Genomic DNA, 27,190 nt, shown 5'->3' with positions numbered 1-27,190 from the left:
AACTAAAGTATTGTAGAGTCTCTATCCAACTTTCCTATTTCAAGATTGGGAAAGGAAGAAACAACTCATAAGCCTGAGATTTAAAAACAAGTCCATATCCAATTTATCTGTACAGTCAGTTTTCTACACTTCAAAACCATTTCTTTTTTAGTTTGTATACTATAGTACCCTTTCCCCAATCATTTTATTTGCCTTGCTCCAAACGTGGTCTACTTCTTCTTTTCCTACAATGTGACATTTGTCAAAAGTAAAGAGGTACTATAACTTCTTACAACAGTAGGATTACATTTTCTACTTTGTTTTAAACACATGGTCTAAATGATACAGTGAATACCTGTTTCATCTGCCCTAGTCCTACCCCTGAACATGTGTTTTTCAAGATATTCCCTTCTCCTACAAGTTTCTGGAACCCATTCAAATGCTGATAACAAGAACAACCATATCTACACAATTGCATCCTATTCAATAAACATAGTTCACTGTACCAAACTTGAAATAATATATGAAATGGACCATTTGCAATCAACAAGTATTTACAGTACTTACTATTTATCCTGTACTAGCAAATATAGGCAAGTCACTTGTAGCATGAGTTTTTATAACATAATGTGGCTATAACATCACCGACTAATTGGAGGGAAAACTCAACACACGAAGGCATTATTACAATGTAAACTGAAATAAGCATGGGATAAATAAGAAAAATAATAATTGCACAGAAAGAATAGGCACACAAGATTAAGTGTCTGGGTGTTCTTCTGGAACAGAACTGTTTTGTTTACATAAGCATTCTTTTACGCTTTTGTTCACCATTGGCAGTGGTGGCAAACAGTGCTGCAAGCAAAACTGCTTGGTCAAGCACAAAGGTGACAGGGGAGTCTACGAACTTTCTGAGTGGACTACATGGAAAAGAGGGAACATTTGGTTTGTTTCTGTTAATTTTAGTCAATAGGTTTATTACCTTTAGATTATAGCTATAAAAATACTTACATCAAGTCCTACAGAAACCTTCTTGCCCACTTCCACCAATGAAGTAGCTGTTTTTATAAGGGATTTTTTCATAATAGATTTCTCAGAAACACAACCAAGACGCTACAGCAAACAGACATACGTGGTGGGGCAAAAGTAGGTTTACAGTACTTGGTATGGAAAATAATATGATAATTAACAAATAGTAATATAAGAATAAACTGTGTTTTATGTATTCACAACTGTAAATCTACCTTTGCCTTGCCTTGTATTTAAGTATCTGTTAACAATTCAAATTCTTCTTAAAAATGTGAATTAGCATAATTGGGCACTGTAGAAATAAGAAATCATTAATGACTGAACAAGTGAGATTAACTTAATATATTAAAGTACATATAACTTGTATGGCCTTGTGAGAACTTGAAAACTTCCTTTACATGCTTTATCTTATTATAGTATACAGAAAGAACTGTGTGAAAAGAATTCATTGTACAACTGAGAAATTTGAAGTGCTCAGAGAGATTACATAAATTGCTCAAGCTCATAAAGCTAATACACTGAGAATGATATTTGTGTATCAAAAGACAGTATCCAAGGGATGGGTGAAAATCTTTGCAAATCATATGTCTTACAAGGGATTAATATCCAAAATACACAGAGAACTCCAAAAACTCATCAACATAAAACTAAACAACCATTTTCAAAAATGGGCAAAAGACCTCCGTACCTCCGAAGACATTTCTCTAATGAACATATATAACTGGCCAAAATAAGCATATGAAAAGATGCTCAACATCAAAGAAATGAAAATCAAAACTATGAGATACCACCTCACACCAGTTAGGAGGGATAGTTAAAAAAAAACACAGAATAGGACCTCCGGCCAAGATGGAGACATAGGTGGAAACACTGTGCCTCCTTGCACAACCAAATAAGGACAACAAAGATTTAGAAACAAAAACACAATCAGAACAGACAGAAAACTGAACGGTACAGAAGTCCGACAATGAACCATTCATCCAGACCCATAAGAGAGGCAGAGTTGGCAGCCTAGCAGAGAGGGGTCACAGCAGGAAAAGTGGTGGTTGGCAGACCCAGGCGCAGAGAGGAAAGGAGCAGACCCAACCCAGTTTGAGGCGTGCAAGGTGGTTGGCTGACTGCAGACACACATTTGCTTGCAGATAAACTAGGCAAAAACAAGCAGTGAGACAGAACATGCAACATGTAACCCAGGGCCCCAGAGCTGGGAAATAAAGCCTAAAAGCACCAACTGAAAAAACTTATGGGGGTTTGAGGTGCCGGGAGAGACTCCCAGCCCCACAGGAGAGTTTGTTGGAGAGACCCACAGGGTCCAAGAATGTACACAAGCTCACCCACCTGGCAAGCAGCACCAGAAGGGCCCATTTTGCTTGTGGGAAGTGGCAGAGGGGACCTAAATCCAAGAGAGAGTAGAGCAAGCACCATTGTTCCCTCTCTGACCCCACCCCCACATGTAGCGTCACAACCCACAAACTGTGTTGCCCTGCCCTAGTGAACACCTAAGGCTCTGTCCCTCACTACATAACAGATAGAAACAGACCAAAACATTATGGCTCAAAGAGGAGAACAAATCAAATCCCCAGAGCCAAGACTTTGAAGCAACCAAGAGAGAGCCAACCTATCAGATGCACAGTTCAAAACGCTGGTAATCAGGATGCTCACAGAGCTGGTTGATTTTGGTTGCAAATTAGATGAAAAAATGATGGCTACACCAAGTGAAATGAAGAAAAATGCACAGGGAACCAATAGTAATGGAAAGAAAACTGGGACTCAAATCAATGGAGTGAACCAGAAGGAAGAAATAAACCAAACAGAAAAGAAGGAAGAAACAAGAATTCAAAAAAATGAGGAGAGGCTTAGGAACCTCCAGGACATCTTTAAACATTCCAATATCCGACTTATAGGGGTACCAGAAGGGGAAGAGGAACAGCCATGAGTGGAAAACTTAGTTGAACAAATAATAAAGGAGAACTTCCCCAGTCTGGCAAAGGAAATAGACTTCCAGGAAGTCCAAGAAGCTCAGAGAGTCCCAAAGAAGGTGGACCCAAGGAGGAACACACCAAGGCACATCATAATTACATTAGCCAAGATTAAAATGAAGGAGAGAATTCTAGAAGCAGCAAGAGATAAGGGGACAGTTACCTACAAAGGAGTTCCCATCAGACTGTCAGCAGATTTCTCAAAAGAGACCATACAGGCAAGAAGCGGCTGGAAAGAAGTATTCCAAGTCATGAAATCCAAAGACCTACATCCAAGATTGCTCTATCCAGCAAAGGTTTCATTTAGAATGGAAGGGCAGATAAAGTGCTTCTCAGATAAGGTCAAGTTCAAGGAGTTCATCATCACCAAACCCTTATTATATGAAATGTTAAAGGGATTTACCTAAGAAAAAGAAGATAAAAAATATGGACAGTGAAAGGACAGCAAATTCACAGTTATTAACAACCACACCTAAAACAAAAGCAAATTAAGTGGACAGCTAGATCAAGAGAGGAACCATAGAAATGGAGATCACATGGAGGGTTAGCAACAGGGGAGTGGAAGGAGGAGAGAGAAAAAGTACAGAGAATAAGTAGCATTGATGGTGGGGAGAAAATAGCGGGAGGGCAAGAGTAACGTGGGAAATGTAGAAGCTAAAGAACTATGACACATGGATATAAACTAAAGGGGGGGAATGTCACAGGGAGGGACTGTGAAGGATGAAAGGGAATGAAGGGGAGAAATGAGACAACTGTAATGGCATTATCAATAAAATATATTTAAAAACACACAGAAGATAGTCAATAATATTCTAATAACTATGTATGGTATCAGAGGGGTACAAGATATATCATGATTATCACTTCGTAAGTTAGATAATGTCTAATTACTGGGGTGTATACCTGAAACTAATGTAATATTGTATGTCGACTGTAACTGAAAAATAAAAAGTGATTTACTTTTTTTTAAAAAAAAGAAGCCAGATACCAGTGGAAAAAAAACACACACACAAGGCTTGGCAAATCTCTGTGACCTTAGGTTAAATAATGGTTTTGGATATGATACCAAAAGCACAAGCAACAGAAGCAAAAACAGATACACTGGACTACATCAAAAGTTAAACTTCTGTGATACAAACAATACCAACAATAAAGTAAAATAAGAACCTTAAGGGTTAGAAAAATACTTGCAAATTATCTTTCTGATAAAGGCCTAGTATTCAAAATATATAAAGAACCCTGGCTGGTGTGGTTCAGTGGATAGAGTGTAGGCCTGGGAACCAAAGGGTTGCTGGTTTGATTCCCAGTTGAGGCACATGCCTGGGTTGCAGGCCAGGACCCCAGTATGGGGCATGGAGAGGCAACTACACATTGATGTTTCTCTCCCTGTCTTTCTCCTTCCTTTCCCTTCTTTAAAAATAAATAAATAAAATCTTAAAATCTTAAAAATACATATATATATATAAAGTCCTACAACTCAATACAAAAAGATAAATAACCCAATTTAAAATAAGCAAAAATTGAGTGCGGGCCTGTGAACCAGACGATCGCGGTTCGATTCCCAGTCAGGGCACATGCCTGGGTTGCAGGCCAGTTCCCGGCAGGGGCCAGTTCCCAGCAGGGGATGCACGAGAAGCAACCATACATTGATGTTTCCCTTCCTCTCTCCTTCCCTTCCCCTCTAAAGATAAATAAATAAAATATTTTTAAAAAATTAAATAATAAAATAAAATAAGCAAAAAGTTGAATACATTTCCCCAAGTACATATACAAATGGTCAATAAGCACATGAAAATATTCTCAACATCTTTAACTATTAAGGAAATGCAAATCAAAACTATAATAAGTTGCCACATAATATTCACAAGAATGGCTATATTTAAAAAGAAAGGTAAGTGTTAGCAAGGTTCTGGGCAAGCTAGAACCCTCATGCACTGCTGGTGGGAATGTGAGATGCTTCTGCTGCTATGGAAACAGTTTGGTGGAGAGTCAACAGTTAAGCAGAGTTACCATATGACCCAGCAATTCCACTACCAGGTATATACCCAAAGAATTAAAAGCAGGGGCTCAGATACTCGCACACCAATGTTCACAGAAGCAGTATTCTTAATAACCAACAAGTGCAAACAACCCAAATATCCCTCAACTGATGAATAAGTAAATAAAATGTGATACAAGTTAAATCATGGATGAGACTTGAAAACATACTGAGAAAGAAGCCAGTCCCAAAAGAACCCACATTGTATGGTTTCTTTTACTTTTTCTTTTTAAAATTGATTTTGAGACAGAGAGAAACACTGACCTGTTGTCCCATCTATTCATGCATTCAATGACTGCCTCTTATATGTGCTCTAATCAGAGATTAAACCCGCAACCTTGGTGTATCAGGGTGATGCTCTAATCAACTGCACTACCTGGCCAGGGCCATGATTTCATATAAATGAAATGTCCAGAGCAGGCAAATCCAGAGGCAGAAAACATTAATTAATGGTTGCCTGGGGCTGGAGAAAAAGAAGAATGACTACTAAAGGGTACAGGGTTTCTTTTAGGGGGTGCAAAAATATTCTAAATAAGGTTGTGATGATGGCTATACAGCTAAAAAAGAGTGAAAGTGAACTTTAAGTGGGTAAATCATTTTTGCAAGGTATTACTAATATTTTCTCCATAAAAACAGATCTAATTTCTCTACTTAGTATACCACAACTAAAAATCAGAACTACTTTTTAAACACTTAAAAATAAATAACTACTGGCAGATGTTATCTTACATTCCAAAACATTTCAGGGATAATTATAGTAGAGAATTTCACTATGGAAAAATGTAACTGTACTATATTCTAACTTGAGAACCAAGAAGCATACTTAAACTCAGTGAGTCCAGTTACACGAAGTGCAATAGTAATACAGCAAAGGCATTACATGATCAGAGTCAAAATAAGGTTAGAAAGTAGTGTAGTCAATTAGTATTTTTGGCTTACACTGAAAACAAGTACTTAAAGAACATCTGAATCACCCTTTCTCTCTTCCTCTCACCCAAAAAACACAGAAGACAAATAAAATCCAGAAGTATGAGAAGTATGTGCTACCTTGACGGATTTCCTTATGTTTTTCACTTACGCACTTCCAAGTCTAATTCATGTCACAAGCCTAAAGAGGATCTGCAGAGGTCAGCTAGTCTTGGCTAAAATAGGACAACAGTAACTTTCAGCTCCAGGATATCTAGTTTAATTCAAAGCAGAGCTGAACTCGGTTGAACTAAAATATATTTTCAGACTAAAATATTTGTGTACTTCTTTAGCTTCCCATCTATAATGAGTAATACTTTACAATTCCTGTTGAGCAGAAAGTATGTTCATGAAGACTTACATTTAGTAGTACTTGAAACTTTTTATAAATCTCTTCGAAATCAGCAAAATACATCAGAATTGTCTTGTAGATAATTGCCTGCCTTCCGTACCATGAACGATTACCTGTGTTGAACTCACTAAGTTACACAATTCCAGTGGCAGTAGAAGGGGCCCCAGTGAGTCAATGAAGGTAACCCCAGAGATGAATGCAACTGAGCTAGGTGACAAAGAACCAGGCCACAGCCAAAAGCAGTGCAAAACAGAAAAAGCAAGACAAAAGTGGGAAGAAAGGAAAAAACTGAGTGGAAGAGGGTCAGTGCTACTTAGGAAATGAGAGGAAGACAAAAGCCAAGTGACAGGAAGTGGAAAGTAAGAGTGAAGGAGAACTAAGAGAGTCAGAGCTAAACCACTGGTTCAAGGCACGATACATTAAGAGCATCAATCATTTGTGATAGGAGCAAAGTGTAGCAGCAGTATTAAGTGGGCATAAAGCAATCTGATAAAAGTAGACATAAAGATGTAAAATATAATAAAGACTGTAATTTTAAACATCCACATGGTGCTTAAAATTTTTTATCTCAATCAGGAAATCTAAAATAGATAGGACTATGTGGGGAAGGAAAACCCAAAGCAAAATTTGTAAAATAATCAAACACTTCCAACTTTACAATGTATTTAACTGCCGTGACTTAAATATGTCATCACTGTATCTATTCCTAGTTTTGTTTTTCAAGTTTCTCTGTGAGTGCAGCGTTTTAGAAGATAGAAGATTGGACCTCAGAAGCGCCTGATGCCCAAGCCTCTTAAGAGATATTCCTGGGAAACTGACCTGCACTTCACCAGTCTTCCAATGATGCACTGGGGTTTTTACCAGTAACTTCTGTGTGGGCGTGATAATCAATCTCTAGAAAGAGGCAAGAAGGAATAAAAATCCCTGTTGATATAGCAAGGGAGGTTCCCTTGCTTCATGAAGACTTTGTTCCTTGCCAGTGGTATCATCCAAAGATAATATCCTGGGAGGAACTTTGGAGACCTGGGAAGTTCTACCTGCATCTGAGAAGTTGTGTGCACACACAGATGTAAAGAACACTTATTGCAGTACTTTTTAAGAATGTAAAAAATCAAAACCTTAGTGTTCTTCAGGTACATCAGTGTATTACTCTATACTATTAAACAGAAGATGAGCTGACTAAATGAATTACATTATATGTACTGGCATTGATCTCTAAAGCATAGAAACTGAAAAAAGTGAAGCACACAAATATATATATATATTAATTTGTGTTTAAAGATGATGACATATAGACCTTTCTTTTTAAAATATATTTTATTGATTATGCTATTACACTTATCCCATTTCCCCCCTTTATTCCCCTCCACCCTGCACACCCCTCCCACCCACATTCCCCACCTTTAGTTCATGTCCATGAGTCATATACAAAAGTTCTTTGGCCTCTACATTTCCTATCCTATTCTTAACCTCCCCCTATTTTCTACCTACCATTTATGCTACTTATTCTCTGCACCTTTCCCTCCCTCTCCCCCAGCCATTCCCCTACTAATAACCCTACATTTAATCTCCATTTCTGTGACTGTTCCTGTTGTAGTTGTTTGCTTAGTTTGGGAGGGGGGGGGGTTAGGTTCAGTTGTTAATAGCTGTGAGTTTGTTGTCATTTACTGTTCATAGTTTTGATCTTCTTTGTCTAAGATATCTAAGTCCCTTTAACATTTCATATAATAAGGGCTAGATGATGATGAACTCCTTTAACTTAACAAGCACTTATCTGCCCTTCCATTTTAAATAAAAGCTTTGCTGGATAGAGTAATCTTGGAGATAGGTCCTTGCCTTTCATCACTTGGAATACTTCTTTCCAGCCCCCTCTTGCCTGCAAGGTTTCTTTTGAGAAATCAGCTGATTGTCTACTCCCCTTTCCTCTTACTGCTTTTAAGATTCTCTCCTTATCTTTAATCCTGGATATTGTAATTATGATGTGCCTTGGTGTGTTCCTTCTGGGGTCCAACATCTTTGGGACTCTCTGAGCATCCTGGACTTTCCGAAAGTCTTTTTCCTTTGCCAGATTCGGGAAGTCCTCCTTCATTATTTTTTCAAGTAAGTTTACAATATCTTGGTTTTCCTCTTCTTCTTCTGGTACCCCTATGATTTGGATGTTGGAATGTTTAAAGATGTCCTGGAGGTCCCTAAGCCTCTCCTCATTTTTTTCATTTTGTTTTTTTTTTTTTAAAGTTTTTTATTTTATTTATTTATGTATCTTTAGAGGGGAAGGAGAGAGGGAGAGAAACATCAATGTATGGTTGCCTTTTGTGCATCCCCTGCTGGGAGTTGGCCTGCAGGGAACCAGCCTGCAACCCAGGCATGTGCCCTGACTGGGAATCGAACCGCGATCCTCTGGTTCGCAGGCCTGTGCTCAATCCACTGAGCTACACCAGCCAGGGCTCATTCTGGTTTTTCATGCTGTTCTGGTTGAATGTTTCTTTCTTCCTTCTGCTCCAAACCATTGATTTGAGTCCTGATTTCCTTCCCATCACTGTTGGTTTCCTGCAGAGTTTTTTTTTATTTCACATGATGTAACCTTCATTGCTGCCTGGGTCTTTTTTATGTTGTTCAAGTACCCCATGAGTTCCTGGAGCATCCTGATAACCAGTGTTTTGAACTGTGCATCTGGTAGGTTGGCTATCTTTTCGTGGCTTAATTGTATATTTCATGGAGCTTTGAACTGTTTTTTCATTTGGGCCATTTTTTTTGGTCTGGGCCCACCTGTCATGTAGTAAGGGGCAGAGCCTTAGGTGTTCACCAGGGCTGGGTAACCCACGTCACTGCATTGTGACATTTTATGTAGAGGAGGGGTCTGAGAGGGAACAGTGCTGTTTGCTCCACTCTCTGCTGGCTTTCAGTCACTTTCCCTGCTACCCACAAGCAGAGTCGGTCCTTCTGATGCTGATTCCCAGGTGGGTGAGCATGTGTACATTCTAGGACCCTGTGGGTCTCTCCAACAAACTCTCCTGTGAGGCTGGGAGTTTCTACCGCCACCTCAACCCCCACAGGTGTTTTCAATCAGAGGTTTGAGGCTTTATTTTCCCCTGCTGGAGTCCTGGGTTGCATGGTCTGCCTCACTCCCCAGTTATTCCTCCCAGCTTATCTGCATGTGAATGTGGGACCACCTGGTCCACAATCCGCCACCTTGCTGGGTCCTCCAGCCACCTGTCCTCCTGGCTGCAAGTCCCCTTCGCCCAGCTGCCTGTCTCTGCCCCTCCCACCAGTCTGGATGAATGTTTCTTTAACTCCTTGGTTGTCGGACTTCCATACAGTTTGATTTTCTGTCAGTTCTATTTTGGTTGTATTTTGATTTTAAATTTGTTGTTGTCCTTCTTTTGGTTGTGTGAGGAGGAACAGTGTGTCTATCTACCTCCATGTTGGCGGAAGTCCTGACTCTTCCATATAGACCTTTCAAACCAATTAAGACATATAACCCAGCAGCCATTAAAGAAATGATTGCTAAATGTGACTTCATAAAAATCAGAGTTGCACATGAAAAATAATACCATATGTCAATTGTAATAAAAATAAATTAATTTTTGAAAGAAAAATAATACCATAAACAAAGCCAAAAGATGACTGTTTGCACAAACTGAAAACATACACACACAGACGAAAATTGGTGGACAGACAGAAGAGGAAATAAATGGCTGGTGAAAACAGGGGTGATGAGACTTACATTTTCACTTCATCAACATATTTACATTTTTCCATATGCATGTATTATCTGCTCAAAATGAATGAAATATTAAAATAAATTTTAAAGTCTACCCATTCATATATATGCTTTTATATGCATATATACAATTATCTGCTAACAAATGATTATCCCTAAAGAGGGAGACATATTTTCCTGGGTATCCTTATGTACTGTTTGAATTTTTTATCATGAGAATATATTAACCTTATAACTCAATCTCATTTTATAATAAAAATACAGTTGCTGAAATATATGACTTTTGACTCTAAAATTCCACTTCAAGGACTTGCTACTATATTGAAAAACTACAGAAATATTCCTAAGACATCCTTGGCTAACTGTAATAATTAAAATTTAGAGACTACTTAAGTGCTGTCTGCTACTGGAGAATTGGTTCATTAGATATGTACCTACATGCATATATAATGTGATTTCTACAGTAATTAAAACTGACACTTTGAGCTACATCTAGTGACATGAAAATATGCATAATATCCTTGAATGGAAAAAATGTAAGATCATTGTAGATTTCATTAATCTATACTTACATCCATAGATTTATCTAGAAAGACAATGAAGAAAATAACTGTGGCCTAGGAATACAGTTAGGGCTTCTCGTCTCTGTATACCTTTCTGGACTATGAATTTTCTACAATGAACATGGAACATCATTTTCATAATCAGGGGGGGAAAGTTTTTTCTTTGAAACAATTAGAAATGCTTCAAATAGCACTGAATCAAGAAATAAATAAATGGCATCTACAGAGTAAGCTTCAGTAACAGAGCCAACGTGAACAAAAGAGGGAAGTGAAGTTTTTCATTACGTGGCTCTGAGAGATGAGAAACTAACCATGAAAGTACTAAAACATTTTGGATAAAATGTATAAAATGTGTTATAATGTAAGTTCTGGTGTCAAAACATCTTTAGCTGAATTTTTTTTATTTAAATGCTTAACCCAAATACCCCACTATCTCCCTTGCCCTCTGCGTGGCATATGGTACTGCCTATCACTCTGTCTGAAAATACTCTCTCCACAGTGGTTAGAATGGTGTCTACAAGGTCCTAGTTTTTCTCCACACTGCTATGTACAGCCAATGAGCTGCACACTGCACAATTCCTGTTGCATAGTATGGTGACCATGGGTTTCTCCTCCTCAGGACTCAATTTCTGGGCCTACAGACATCTCTTTCTCTACAGTTACCCTAGGCTCACTCTACACAGTATCCTTTAGGCAATTTCAAAACCACTTGAAGCCACTACTTCAAGTACTTAGTAACACCCAAGTCTATGTCCACCCAGCTCTCTTGAACAACAGATTCATGTATCTGCCTAATAATGGACATTTCTTCTTAGATGTTTAACAGGCACCTAAAATTCAGTATACCAAAACTCAATTTATCATCTCACCCCTCAAATTTGTTCCTCTTCCTGTTTTGGCTATTGATGTGAAGGACAATAAATATCCTGCCTCTGAAGCCAGAAACCTAGGCATTATCCTTGGTTCTTCTTACTTCTTCCTCTCTCACATCCAATAATTCAACAAGTCCTATCATTCTCTCTGTCACTTCCCTAATTCCAGCCACCAGCATCTCTCACCTGAATTAACTATTATACTCTTCTAACCCTAGTTCCCTACAGCCATTCTAATTGTATTGCCAAGCAATATTTCTAAGTGATAAATCAACTTGTTACTACCTATTTACAATCCTACAAATAGCCCCCACTGTCTTCAGAATAGTGAGAAGTCCAGAGAGCATGACTTACAAGACCCCACTTAGTTTTCCAACTTTCATTTTTACATCATTCACACCACCCACCCATTACTGCTCTCTAAGATCTGGCACTGAAATTCTTTCAATCCCCTTACCATATTATCTTTCCTTCACATATTTTAAAATGCTACTCAGTGGTGGTTCCAAAGGATACTGGAGAGAATTTTAACCTCCCCTATACAACCAAAATAACCTCAAATAAACAATTTAAGTTGACATTTGTTTTTGACATCATCCGACCCCCATCATACTCACTTTTCAACCAGACTGTACCCCTTCCTATATGAAGAAATTCTGAAACTGGATGCTACCCTTCCAGCCTATACTATAACTCCTGCACTATAACCTCACTCACTCTTAATTACTGCCCATTCATTAGGGTAGCTTCTAATTATCTTTCAAGTCATAACTGAAATATCATCTTTGAGCCCACAAAGGCAGATTAGGTACCCCATGGCAATCCATAATTTTCCCTATCATGGCTCTATCACACTATATTATAACTTGTTTACTTGCCTGTGCTTCTCAAAAGTCTTACATTCCCTAAGGACTCAGACCATGGGCTATTCACTGCTGAATTGCTCATATCTGGCATAAAACTTGGCACATTACAGACATTTGGTAAACCGCTACCAAATGAATTATGAATATACAAATTTACCTCCCAAAAGTAAAAACTACAACTAAAAAGAAACTATAATGAAATGTAAATATTTAAATGATCTACTTTTATTTTTAAAAGTATCTTCGATGTTAAGGCAGTATTAGGAAACAAATTACATATATGCCTTACTTTGTGCTTGACATTTTGCTTAGAAACTACATATAAACAGAATTTTTTGCAAAGTCACATGATAAATACACCAAGAAAAATCATGTACTTCAAGAGATTCTTTCATAAAGAACTGGAAACAAATGTATGAATTCTATATGAATTTAAAATTTCACATGATATATTGGCCTTTTTTAAAGCAAAAGCCTTTAAAAATAATTTTTAATGCCTACCTCTTCTTTCTCCCCAAATATGACTTGTTTAATATAAGCCATAATACCAATGATGAACAAGTTTGGATTTTTCCGATGCCTTTAGTTCTCTAGACAATGTACAACTCAGGTGTACAGAAGCATCCAGAGTAGGCTCTGCATCATGATATAAAGAATTCCTACCTCAGGATGATGATTTGTTTGAATTCATAGGCTATAATAAAGTTACAGATTTTAAAGAGCTTGCCTAGAGAGATGAGAAACTGAGTTAGCATGAGTAAGAGTTAACCTAAGTAATTTTTTATTCACATAGACTTCATTTAAAGTAAACTTGAAGTATGAAATGATCATGGATTTAAACAAAATTAAATGCCAACTCTGGTTAAGAAAATAATATTTTATTTAAGTTTAGAAATACGGGTTTGATTGCCATTTAAACTGATTAAGTTACAAGAAATACTTCAAAAAATACTTTATTCTTTGTAGTGGCTCATTTTTTCAAATACACAATTTTTTTAAAATACATCTTTAAAAATTTTTTATTTCTTTTTGGAGAGGGAAATGGAGGGAGAAAGAGAGAGAGAAATATCAATGTGTGGTTGCCTTTCACGTGGCCCCCACTGGGGATCTGGCCCACAACCCAGACATGTGCCCTGACTAGGAATCGAACTGGCAACCCTTTGGTTTGCAGCCTGTGCTAAATCCACTGAGCTATGCCAGCCAGGGCCACAATTCTTTTAAAAAAATATTATCAATCATGCTATTACAGTTGTCTCAGTACTTCCCAATTTGCCACCCTCACCCAGCACCCCCAACTCTCTTGGGCAATCCCCACATCATTGTTCATGGCCATGGGTTCACTATTCATGGCCAACTTCTTTGGCTACTCCATTTCGTAAGCTGTACTTCACATCCTCTACTCTGTAACTATCTATTTGTACTTCTTAATCACCTCACCTCTTTTACGTGTTACCCTATACCACCCTCCCATCTAGCAACCATCAAAATGCTCTCCATATCCACGATCTGTCTCTGTTCTTCTTGTTTGTTTAGTTCATTTTTAGATTCAAGTGCTGAGAAATACGTATTTTTGCCATTTTATTGTTCATAGTTTGGGCCTTCTTTTTTTCCTTAAACAAGTCCATGTAACATTTCATATAATAATGGTTCAGTGATGATGAACTCCCTTACTTTTTTTTTATTGTCTGGGAAGCTCTTTATCTGCCCTTCAATTCTAAGTGATAGCTTTGCTGGAGAGAGCAATCTTGGCTATAAGTCCCTGCTTTTCATGACTTTGAATATTTCTTGCCAGTCCTTCTAACCTGCAAAGTTTCTTTGGAGAAATCAGCTGACAGTCTTATGGGGACAACTGTGTAGGTAACTAGCTGCTTTTCTCTTGCTGCCTTTAAGATTCCCTCTTTATCTTTAACCTTTGGCATTTTAATTATGATGTGTCTTGGAGGGGGCCTCTTTGCATCCATCTTATCTGGGACTCTCTTTGCTTCCTAGATTAGCATGTATATTTCCTTCACCAAATTAGGGAAGTTTCCTTTCATTATTTTTTCAGATAGATTTCCAGTTTCTTGCTCTTTCTCTTCTCCTTCTGATACCCCTAAGATGCGAATGTTGTAATGCTTGACGTTATCCCAGAGGCTGCTTTTACTATCCTTGTTTCTTTGGATTCTTTTTCCTTCTTGTTGTTCTAATTGGTTTTTTGCTTCCTTATGTTCCAAATCAGTGATTTGATTCAAGGCTTCATCCACCCTCCTGTAGTTTCCCTGTAAACTGTTCTTTATTTCAATTAGTGTATCCTTCATTTTTGACTGGATCTTTTTAATGCCACTGAGGTCCTCATTAAGTTCCTTGACATCCTTATAACCAGTGTTTTGAACTCTGCATCTAGTAGATTGACTCTCTGCCTTGGTAGCTTGGCTTAATGTAGTAGGTGTCCCATAGGGTACAGAGGCACAGCCTCCTCTATCCCCCACGGTGAGTACTCAAGGTGTTTCCTTTGGGTGGTCTGAATACACCCTCTTCTTATAGTTCAGCCTTGATTGCTGCTGGCAGATTAATGGGAGGGATTTATCTAGGCTAGTCAGCTGCAAGGACTGGCTGTGACCACTGACTATAGCCTCAACCCACCATGGAGGATCAGCTCAGCTGTGCAGGGACAGGGTGATGGTGCTCCAAAGTGTTCTGTAGCTGTTCACAAGGTGTACACGCTCTGGGTTTTCCCAAGTACTGCGAGCCAAAGCCTGTCCCCATCTATGTCTTGCTCCGGCCACCCTGATTAAACTATAAAGCAATCTGTGATGACTGCTACTTGTGCTGGGCTTGGCAATTCCCAGGTGAAGCCAAGCTATGAATATAAACAGTCTGCTGCTAGTACCAAGCCTGGTGCTACTTAACAAGAGGTACAGGGACTAAGGACTCACTAAGGCCGGCCATTGCTTGCTGGAGAGGATTTAAGAAGTTGTGAAGCATGAGCCAACACCGGCAATTCATATAAAAAAGCAGCCTGGTTGGGCATGTAAGTTGGGTGGGATGGAGTCTCTGGGGATCTCCAGAGCAGGGCAAACAGTGTTAGCCAGGATGATGGAGTCTCAGATATAGTAACAGCCTGCAGGCTCTCTGGCTCTTTGTGGGGAGGGTTCAGAAAAGGGACATTGCCCACCCCCCTTTCTATCTGGGAGGAAGCTATTCCCTTGCTCCTGTCTTGACACCAGACACTTCAATTCCTACTTGTATGCCACTGGTGCCTTTCAAGCTGCTACCCGAGTGCTGGAGCTTAGAGGGAGTGAGTCTGAGTAATGTTATATAAGGTTCCTTAGGAGGAACTGTGTGGGGCTCCAGAATTTTCTTCCACTGACTCAATCCTTGCTTGTTTTTTACACACAAAAGTTATGGGGACTTGTCTTCCTGGCACTGGAACAATGCTTGAGGGGCATGGTGTGGGGCTGGGACTCCTCACTCCCAAGATATCACTCCTGAATTTTTATCTACCACACATGGATGTGTTACTAGCCCATTCAGTGTCTCCACCTCTTGTACCTTTCTGGACAGAGATGATTTCTTTAATTCCAAAGCTCTCAGATTTCCAATCAACTTGATTTCTGATGGTTCTGAGTGATGGCTGTTCAATATTTTAGTTGTAATTTTGCTGTGGTTATGTGAGGAGGTGAGCCATTTCTACCTATGCCACCATCTTGACCAGAAGTTCTCCCACGTCTTTTTTGGTTCAGCCAATAAACAAAGTTTGCCTCAGCATTTGGCTTTGGTTTTGTTCAGTTCTGTTCCGGGTATCGATACAGCCAGCCAATCAAACTTTGCTTTTCTTGGTATTTTCACAAGGTACTGCTTTTCTACTCTACTATAATATGTTTAAGTTTTTAATTTTAGCAAGTTTAAATGGAAGACTTTCAAATATGAACTTCAGGTACACCACAAATAAAAAAGCATTAAAAACCTGTCAACATTTGGCAACATGCCAGGAACTCAGGGGAACACAATTACTGCTCTAAAGGAAATCTACAATATCTAACTCATAAACATTCACCAGAAAGACCCAAAGGGCATATAAACATTACCGCATATATACTGCAGTAGTTACATAATACATCTATGAAGGACTATGTTTTGTGGGGTGATGAGTGAAGATGGAATTATCTAAGTTGTATGTTAATATAATGTAGTTAGGATTTCTAAGGCTAAATGTTAGAACCTATTTCAGGTGAGGGAAAACATTTTCTAGCACAAGATGCTGCCTGAGAAAAAGTTCAGAATGGTGGTCTGACTTGATGGAGGAAGAGTTGTATTATTCTGTATTTCAAAATCATTAAGATAAAACAGAGTAAGAACATTGTCCTGGGAATAAAGAAGGCTAGTTGGGTTTTGTACACAAAGGACGAAGAACTTGGTACTTAAGTCAAGGTAAAGGCACTTAAAAGTGGTTCTCTGATGGCTTTGAAAAAGTTTGATAATTTCTCAGAAATCTAAACATAGAATGAACATATGACCCAGTAATTCTATACCTGTGAATACGCCCAAGAGAAATAAAAACATATATCCACATAACAACTAGCACATGAAGGTTCACAGCAGCATTATTCATAATGGCCAAAAAATAGAAAACAGCCCCTCTTGTGCTAAGTTGGAAGCAGATAACCACTGCCGCACTGGAACAGTCTGCCTGCCTCTCCCCCTACCGGCTCCCCGCCAGCACTCCACAGCATGCCCAGCATGCCCACGGTGCTGCCCAACAGCTTGCAGACCACAGAGCACCAGCTGGCCCCAAGGACCCAACACATCTGGAAGCAACAAGTACATCCAGCACAACAAGCCCCTCCCCCAGCTGGGAGCAACCGAGCACCCTGTGCCCTCTTACCTATGACACCGTTAGTAAAAAAGAGCCCCTCTATGAGAAAGAGAACTCTGCTGCAGCCAGATTTCAACATATGAGGGAGGAATTTGATAAAATTGGAATGAGGAGAATCACAGAAGAGGTTGTGATTGGACATGAGCACCTGCTACCCAATGTGTTACCACTACAGCTGGGACCGACATTCTTCAAACTACCTGGTGGTAAACCTAACCCAGAGAAACGAAGTTGAAGGACTAAAACCTTTAATGACAGAGATACAAGGTCATCAAGATGCAGGCCTGCAAGACTGGGTCACGATGACTGCCTTAGTAACTAGTAGAGCCAAATTCTGAACCTCCTCAGTACCCATGTATTCCTGCGCATATTACAAAACTGAAGGAACATTAAGAAGTTGTTTTTGTTCAACTTAGAAAGAAAACCTTGCTTGCAGTCCCTAACAATTAAAACCTGGGCCGTACCATTGTTTGAATTATGTGGCAATGTACCAGGATGTAGACCCATCGTTTCCAGCCTCTCTTGGCCTTTTGAGCTGGTTCAATTTTATATAATGTACAACTGAATTCCTACACAGTGGAGAAGTGAAGGAAGCCATCTGCACAGTACAGAATGAACACAACAGAAAAGGGGTTTTTTTGTTTTGTTTTATCTCTTTCCCATCCCCTAAGTTGACACCTGCTTTCTATTGCCTGAATAGTAAAATTGATATGAAGAACTAGATAGTGGTGTACCCAAATGTAATAATGTTTAATTTGTTTTTGTTTCTACTCATACAGTTTTGCACATTAAAGAAAGTGCAAAAAATATACAGTAGAAAAAATAAAGTAGAAACAACTCAAATGCCTACCAAATGATGGATGGATTTAAAAAATAAGGTATATCCATCCATACATGATATTATTCAACCATAAAAAAGAATGTTGTGCATGTGATACACACACAACACAGATGAACCCTGAAAACATTAGGCTAAGTAAAAGACACAAAAAGGCCACACACATGGTATATGATTCCATTTATATGAAATGTCCAGAATAGACAAATCCATAGACAGAAAATAGATTAATGGTTGCCAGGAGCTGGGAAGAGGAAGAATCAGAGTAACTGCTAATGAGCATAAGGTTTCTTTGAGGGGTGGAGGGATGAAAATGTTCTAGAATTACAAAGGGCTGATCACTGCACAGCCTTGGGAATATATGAAAAACCAATGGTATGCACACTTTAAAAAGGTGAACTGCCCTGACTAGTGTGGCTAAGTTGGCTGGGCATTGTTCTGTAAAGAGAAAGGTTGCAGGTTCGATTCCCAGTCAAGGCACATGCCTGAGGTTGCAGGTTTGGTTCCAGGTTGGGGCGTGTGTGAGAGGTAACCAATCCACGTTTCTCTCTCACAGGGAAGTTTCTCTCTCTCCCTTTCTCCTTCCCTCCTTCTCTCTAAAAATAAATAAATAAAATCTTTCAAAAGAGTGAATTTTATGGTATGTAACATATCTCAGTTTTAAAAGGGAGGTTCACAGCATTCTCTCTGCCATACCACATCTGAAGGACGTGACATAATTCCATTAGTAAAGGCAGCTTGCTACCGCAGGGACTGGGTTTGTGACCGACAATGGCCACACTAAAGAATCTTAAGAATCACTGAGCTAAAAGGCCTTCAAGCCTTAAGATCAAAGTAACAGGTGAAAGTCACCTTTTAGTGACGACATCAAGAACTGCCTTGAGGTAACAAGAGATATCTAAAGACCAAAAAAAAAAATCATAGCAGTTTCTAAGTAACAAAGAAATGACCAAAGGCTCCTATCTAAGGTGGTATGAGGGAAAGGGTTTACAAATGGTTCTGAAGGAGGAAAAGACAATAGCATTTTCATTCCCTACCAAAAGCTAAGCACTGAAAAAGAACAAGAAAAGAATAATGAGACAATGAGGACTGGATTCAACAATAAAAGGCACTGTGAGAAAGATGACGCCGGCCACAAGGCATAATATATAGTTGTCAACACTGACTGGCATATACAGTTCCCAGCTTACATATCTCAAACATTTCAAATATCTTACATGTCTCAAACATATCTTACCTAACATTTCAAATATCTCTAAATCATAATTCTGAACACATTTTCCCAGAGAATTTTTGAAATAGTAGTTAAGTTTGCAAAGGGCCTAAAATAATTTATAATAATTTGTTATTATTTCTCTTTTTCTAGCTGAAACTCAGTATGCCAGCAGCCATTTCCCAACCTCCCATCTCTTCACACACACATCAGAGTCCCACCAAGAGACATTACCCCTCCAATCTGCTGCTACCACCATCCCAGCAACACAGCAGACAGGCTCCCCAGGCCTCATGTGGGCGAGGCCAAAGAATTGCTTGCTCTCCAGAGCTGAAATCAAACTGGAGTCCTGCAATGGCAGTTTTACACAGTCAAACAGCTGACAGAAAATTGCCACACAAGAATCAAAGGTTCAATGCATGCTGATAAATTTATCCACGTTAATGCATAACAGAGACCTCATCGTGTCCAGCGGGCACAATGGAGCACTTGTAGTGCATGTGCTACATGTACAACAGGAGCTCAAAAGTGCTGGCGAGGAAAAAGGAGTGGGGAGGAAAGGCACAAGACGGAAGAAATTCAACCTCACAAAATTTGCTGGGGAACGATCAAAAGCACCCCTCTTTGTCCCATTTCTGAAACGGTACAAGAGAAATCACCCTACTTTGCCCAATTCCTCTTGAAATACCCTTTCCAATGAGATCCTCCCATCTGCTAAGAGTCAAACAAAATGTTGTCATCTCTGAAAAGCTTTTCCTAAAAACCTTTAGCAGTTGGGAGCGTCCATCTCTGTGTTCCAACAGCAACTTGTATTTAATTATTATAGTGCTACACTTTATATATGTTTGTTTTCCTAGTAGATATCCCCTCAAATAATAGAATGGAATATTTGAATAACAGAATTGTTCATCTTTGCAGTTCCAGTTCCAATACCTTGCACAGTGTGTGACACATAGAAGGGTCCAACAAACACTGGCTTGGCCAAAAAGTCTGTTTTGTTTCTTCCATAAAATAAAAGACATTTTTTATGTTCACCAATAACTTTACTGATTTGGATATTTTGAGTATGTCAGCTACCTCCTGCTATTGGCTTCTAGTGGACAGAGGCCAGAGCGCTGCTAAACATTTCCCAATGCATAAGGCAGCCCCACAGCAAGGAATTATTTGGCCAAAGTGTCAACAAGAAACTTCGCAAACCACTTCTGACATGTTTGATCAGTGATAGCACCTTCTCCACACACTGCACACATCTTTTGTGTTTCAGTTGTGTTTTTACCTTTCCTGAAATAATAAAGCACAATACACCAAAAACGTTGCATGTATTCTTCCATCTTCAATATGAAAATGGTTTTACTGATAAGTATTTTTAAATACACGTTGATATGACAGCTGTCACAACACAATCTAACAAAATTGTTTCAAATGCAGTTAAAGACAACTAAGCACTACTAGAACCATCGTACAGAAAAAACTAAATGAACTTTTTGGCCAACCCAATATTTGAATGGATTTCTCCAAATGTTGAAAGAAAGGGTAAAAGTAATAATCAAATAAATCCCAACAGAACTCATTTAATTTTCCAGTCTTGCAAGAAAACAGATCTAAGCATGAAATCTCTAAGTGGCCTACACAGTGGATCTGAATGTACTGATACCTAAGGCAGATCGATTCAACTGGCAGTATGTAAGAAGTGCAAGGTAAATACTCTGCTTTTCCCTTTTATCACATTTCTTAAAGGTTGTAAGAAATACTCCTTACTGGGCATACAAAATCCACAGCAATAGGACTATTACATGTTGCATTTGACATTTTGACATTTAAAGAAATATTTCAACCAAACTGAACCTATATACAGGGTTCCACAATATTCAAAAGAAAAACTATTAGATTCCTTTGGGGCAATTTCAGAGTTCCAACCAAGTTCTGATAACAGTTAAGGACCTAAAACCGAATGCAAGCTCCAATGCAGATTGAGCCCTGGCCAGGTAGCTCAGTTGGCTGGAGCATCCTCCCACATACAGGAGGATGTGGGCTTGATTCACAGTCAGGGTACATACTTAGGTTGTGGCCTTGATTTCTGGCCGGAGCATGTACAAGAGGTAACCAATCAAAGTCTCTATCACATCAATGTCTCTCTCTCTCTCTCTCCCTCCCTTCCTTTCTCTCTAAAAGCAATGAACACATCCTCAGGTAACAATTAAAAAATAAAAATAATTTTAAAAAAGCTGAATGAAAATTCCAATGCAGATTGGTTCAGATGAGCTTCTTGTGCTAGCCACCAAATGAATGGTTCGCGAGAGTGGGAACAGGCACTATCCCATAACTCCAACATTTTAAGAGGGAAATATGAAGAAATGTTAAGGCAGTATAAGACAAGTCAGGTTAAGTAGCTGATAAGTCTTTCTGAGTTACCTAGCCTCTTTCAGGCAGTTGATGAGAACCCATACTAAAGCACAGGCTAAGAAATATAAAAGTGTAGCATGGTCTGAGGTAAAATTTTTGTTTTAGTAGTCTTTATATAGTCATGCAAAAGTATTATAATTTATAGTCATAATTTTTATTTCCTTAAATCATATTAGAAAAGACCCTAAAAATTATCAACTCAAACCCCCTAATCTTACAAATAAGGAAAGCACAGTCTACAGAAGCAAATGATTTGCCTAAGGTCACACTGGTAACCAGAGGCAGAGTATGAACTTAAACTCAGGTCTCCAATCTTTCCAATTTAGAGTTCTTTTCACTAGATGAAGAACTTTCATATCTTAACATGCCTTATAGGAGTTTGGTCCTAAACACATACATATGTGTATCTGCAGACATACACATATATGGGTGTATATGTATCTATACCCCCATATCTACCTACATACATACTTTTGTAGCACTTGAAAAACCAGGCTGTTCAGAAATGTACTAAAACAGGTATAGCAGTTAATTGAAAAGGCATTCATGTTTACTGAATGACCCACTAAAAACCAAATCTTTATGTCTAGATTTGTATTTATTTGAATGTATTAATTATATGAAGGGTAATGCTTAGGGTCCTGGGCTCTACAGTAATAGACTGGCTTGTAATCCTGTAATTCCAGCTCTGACATTTAAGTAGTCAGGTAACTATGAACAAATTAAGCCTTTCTAAGCCTCAATTTCCTCACCTGCAAAACTGTTAGGGCAAAAGGGAACTGACTTGTGAAGATTAAATAGAGGATGGATGTAAAGGACTTTGCCCAGGACCCAGTACTTACACAATAATTTAGCTATCATTATCATTATCCCTGCCTACTAATCTCTCGGTTTTCTAGTGCCCCAACCATAGTTTTCTATACATTTAGAACACATACAAACACAATCCCAATGATATATTATGTGCTCTTTTGAACATAGAGTATAGCAGTCTAAGAACCCTTTTCAAGAAAACTCTTGCTTTTGTTTTTTGGAAATCAAACTCTTATTCCAAATTGATTTTTAAATTCTAAAAATGTCCAGTGACTATAATGACAATTCAGAATTTAAAAACGCAAATTGTTTTCTGCCTTCTCACAGTTTGGTTGCCTAGATTCTGCAAAGAGGAAATACAATTGATTCAGAAAGAAAATGAACCCCCCTGCTTCTCACTGAAGTGCCCTTTCGGTGTTCAGGCACAAACACCACCTTCCATCTCATGATGACGGTGAGAGCAAGCTGTTTCCAGGATTTATTGTGCATTTACTTTTTAACTCTGTTAGAATCCAAAATTAACACAATTATAAAAAGCCCTTTTTCCACATATGTAATCATGCCTCAATTAAAGTATTTCCCCCTCTACCACATTTCTAAAATGTTGTTTATCTCAAGTATAGTATACTAGCAGGATAGTACTATCAACTCTTTAACTCAAAAAAATGACCTTTTGAAATGTTTATTTCTTACACTTAATAATTTAAGAAGCTAGCTCCTCTGGTATAGTTTTTTTAGTAATCACTCATGTTCTGTAAGGCTTGCTCGATGACCAAAAGGATACATTTACATATATTCATTTCAATAGTCAAATTTGTCTAAACAAAACTTATTTTTACTGTAAATCTCAAGACTCCTTTTGCATATTCTATAGTTTGGGTTCCTAGAGGACTCTGAAATTTCAGTTACAGAATATATAATTTAATTTGAAAGTAAATCAATACTAAAAAAATTATATGACCATCATCTTTTTATAAAAGATTAAACAGCTATGAATTAGATTTTACCAAGATTAAAATGCACTAAATTACATATCACTGACATAAGATCAAAAGAACTTCATAAATACAGTACAGTATTTTTTTTTACCAGAATGAGATGATAAAAAAGAAGCTAAACCAAAAAGTATTCCCTCTAGAAAACAAACACTGTTACAAGAATTTTAAAACTCTCTTGACATTTGAGCCATTATTTTTAAAGTTCATCTTATAAACAAAATCATTAAAGGTTGCTGGAAAACAACCCCAAAGAATTATAAATAAAAAGTTATTTTTTCCCAAAATGCAATGCTACTTTTTAGCTATCACAAATGACTAAGAAATGTCCATACAGTACATATTCAGCTATTTTTAAGTGTATAATTCTTCTAAAATTATTCTTAGCCTAAATTAAAACCTAACCTTGAGATACAAAATATAATGTGGTTATATTATAAACATTATGGTTTTTAAATATAAAATGAAAGTTAATAAAATCTGTAGATTTTATTAGCTTAAATTGGTAATTTATAAAAACAAAACTGGCTTCTCTCATAGAGATTAAAAATAATTTAAAGTCACCAGAATTTTATAAAACAAATGGCAGGGTGGTGAAATGTACAACAATAGCTAATCTCATGGGGTTGGGGATTTTATGAATATGCTCAAAATCACAAAATACTGGGGGATGGAAAGAAAAATGGTTTCATGCTTTTGAAAAATATTGTATGGTAAGTTAACAAGGATAGTTTTTTAAATATATGTATTATTACAGAGTAATACTTGAAAGAGAAATATAATTAAACAACAGTCAACATATTTCCTGACGCTAATTTTTCAAATGTCACCAAACTATCTATTTCGCTAAAAAATACTTTTTAATACATGCAGCACCCGGGGTCTCAAGTTTTCAAATCCTCACCTTTTGCAGATATCTGTACTGCTTTACTGCTGCATATAAGAATTGAAATGCACACTCCAAATTAACTAGAATTGCTATATTACCCTTAAGGTACATTTTAAGCTTTTTAGAAAGATATCTCAGTAAATCTAAGAAAAAAATGTTGAATAAATATATAGTTCCTTTTTAACATCCAGAATACTGAAGTAGTTACAAATATGGCTTCCCTCTCACACCCCCAGATAACTTCAGCATTATGAATGATTTCATTTTTTAGTGCTAATGTAGTTCTAAATATACCTTACCTAATTTGAAAACACACACACACACACACACACACACACAGAGTTATTATACTAACTGTTAAACAGTAGCTAGCCAAACTAACAGAGATGGTCAGAAAAGCTACTTTGTTTATAATAAAATCCGAAAGATTATATGATAAGCTTTGATATTACCCTTCCAGCAATTTTTTATAATGTCAAAGGCAACAGAGACAATATCCATTTTTACATTTGGAAAGGCAGGAGTTAATTACATATATTCTTTCCTCAGCTACGAATTGTCTCCTCTTTTGTCAATATTACAAGACATTCATCTAGTGACAAAGAAAATATGAACATTTGCCTGTTTAAGAAACTAAACTGGGCCCATTACCATAGACTTAATTATTTCTAGGAAAGAACATTTAAAGCAAAGAGACTACTTAAAGTGCATTGCCCGCTGCTAATTTGAGGGGAAATGCTTGAACAAGGTAACCCCTATTTGTCACTGGCCTCTTCCCCCCACCACACACCCTACACCAAACCCCCATTGTTCTATGTGAAATTCACAGCTGACACTATCTAAATAGCAATTGCTACATTTATGTTGCAGATGATCACTACGAAGAATTCTTCAGACTGGACTTACCTGCTGCTATCTTTCCCCCAAACAAAATCCAAATCTGATAATAAATCAATCACAAACTGGTGGAGAAAAGGATTACAGCTTCCCTTCCAGGCTGCTGGATGTCACTCCAGACGCAGGTGTGGAAATCCCCAGAAGTTTAGCATAATAAATCGACCCCCCCTAAAAAATGACTGAAACTGACGTTTCATAACAAATTTCTTTTTAAAAATCTGGAAAGTGTACAGCCCATGGGGTAGAGACTCCTTTCCCCTATGAGCCACCAAAGTAGAACACAGAGGCGGCAGCACGCACGACTTAGTGTGGGTTTGGATCCTTCGTACACCACTTCCTCCCCAAACCTGGCTGGCACCGACGGATGCGGGTGTCGAGGAAGTGGGAGATCAGCACTCCAGCGCCCCGCTCTCCCTCCCGGCTACCTGCCTGGGCCCGCGGGAGCGCCGCCCAGCGCGGACACCCGCACTGACACACTCACCCATCTTTCCTCTTGGCTTTGTAGACGTGACCATAAGTGCCTCGGCCAACTTTGCAGCCCTCGTATTCAAACAGGTCCTCGACCCGTTCCCGCTCGCTGCTCAGCTTCACTTTAAAGTCATAGTCCATTGTCACAGCCTCCGAGGCCGGAGAGCTGGGGTCGGGGGACCAGGGGACAGGGTTGGGGACCGGGTAAGCACAGGCAGCCGCAGCCCCCGGGAACCTGCCCGCTCTACACCCAGCGGCCGCAGCACCAGCCCGACTGATGCGGCACGAGCAGCAGGAGGCCCCGCGAGAGCGCTGGGGACATCCAGGGGGGCAGCAGGACAGAGGCCGGACGATGGGTGGGGTGGGACGGAGAGGTTCCCCCTGACGAAGGAGAGCAGACGGACGAAGGCTGGGGGTGGGGAGCCGGTGTCTCTGCCCTTGTCCCCGCTGGCTCCCGGGGCGCCGGTTCTGTCTCCGGCCGCGCGTTCTGCTCCCGCTGTGGGGAGCGGCAGGGTGGCCACGGCGGGTTCTCCTCCTCTCAAACGTGCACTCACGCCTCACCCTCTCTCACACGCACGCTCACACTCACTCATTCACTCACTCATTCTCCCATACACTCAAACAGAAAGGGAGCTCCGCACAACAGCCGGTACCTCCTCAGAGAGAGGAGGAGGGAGGGGACTCGTGGAACACGGCCGCAGCTGTCGCAAAAACGTCGCGAAGGCTTGGGCTACCTCCTACCCTCCTTCCAGCCGGCTCCGCGGTGACTGTCTGCCCCCGCCGTAGCTGGCACCCAGAGGACCATGTGGAGGGAGCAGGGTAGCCACTGCCCACAGCTGCCGCCAAAGGCACCACGTGGACTCTCCCACCGGTGGCCAGAGCCCCAGACTACAATGCCCAGAACCCACGGGCGGCCGCTGTTCTCACCCCTCCTACAACTCCACCCCACACACTGAGAATATGGGGAGCATTGCATGATGGGATTAGTAGTCCAAGGTTAGATAAGTTTCAATCACTTGGGGAAATTTTTTTTCCCCTTCTTTTTAACGTTGATGTCCTTAGTGTCTATTTTGGGTCATAAACTCAACTAAAGAAAGTCGTGTGTGAGGCAGGTTAGTTTGTATTAGAATCCCATTTTATGCCACTTCTTTTTTTTCCACTTCCAGTATCATTTATTTTTCCTAGAATCTAGATAAAATTAACTGTAGCAAGACAGTGCTCGGTACTATTTAAGCCTCATTTTAAATTGTTTAAACTAGTTCATCATTTGTAAACATTTTTTACATCATTTGTAAAAATGTGAATTCACATTTCAGTAAAAGTGGAAACTAGATTTGACATTAACAAAATCTACTCAATATTGATGTTAACTACAAGATTTTTATGTGAAACGCGTGAACCTAATATACCAGAATTTGGCCTTTATAAACTAGCTTACACATGAACAGTTATGG

The 27,190-nt window shown here is 39.0% G+C and overlaps 1 protein-coding gene across 4 annotated transcripts in view; it reads right to left on the bottom strand.

The window, feature by feature from the left end:
* CDK8 (cyclin dependent kinase 8) overlaps nt 1-26,450 on the bottom strand; it is a 138,174-nt gene extending 111,724 nt beyond the window's left edge. For 2 of the 4 annotated variants that reach the window (XM_037058862.1, XM_037058863.1), the window contains exon 1: nt 25,750-26,450. In XM_037058862.1, coding sequence (XP_036914757.1) covers nt 25,750-25,877 — 128 coding nt within the window. In that variant the 5' untranslated portion in view covers nt 25,878-26,450. The remainder of the gene's footprint in view (nt 1-25,749) is intronic. The other 2 variants (XM_037058861.1, XM_037058864.1) reach the window with 2 other exon arrangements.
* Nucleotides 26,451-27,190: the final 740 nt, after the last annotated feature.

Source organism: Sturnira hondurensis, unplaced genomic scaffold (genome assembly GCF_014824575.4).
Source record: "Sturnira hondurensis isolate 20B ecotype Veracruz unplaced genomic scaffold, ASM1482457v3 Scaffold0010428, whole genome shotgun sequence".
NCBI lineage: Eukaryota > Metazoa > Chordata > Mammalia > Chiroptera > Phyllostomidae > Sturnira > Sturnira hondurensis.
The sequence above is the reverse complement of the archived record's forward strand: the minus strand, read 5'-3'. Positions and strand labels throughout refer to the sequence as shown.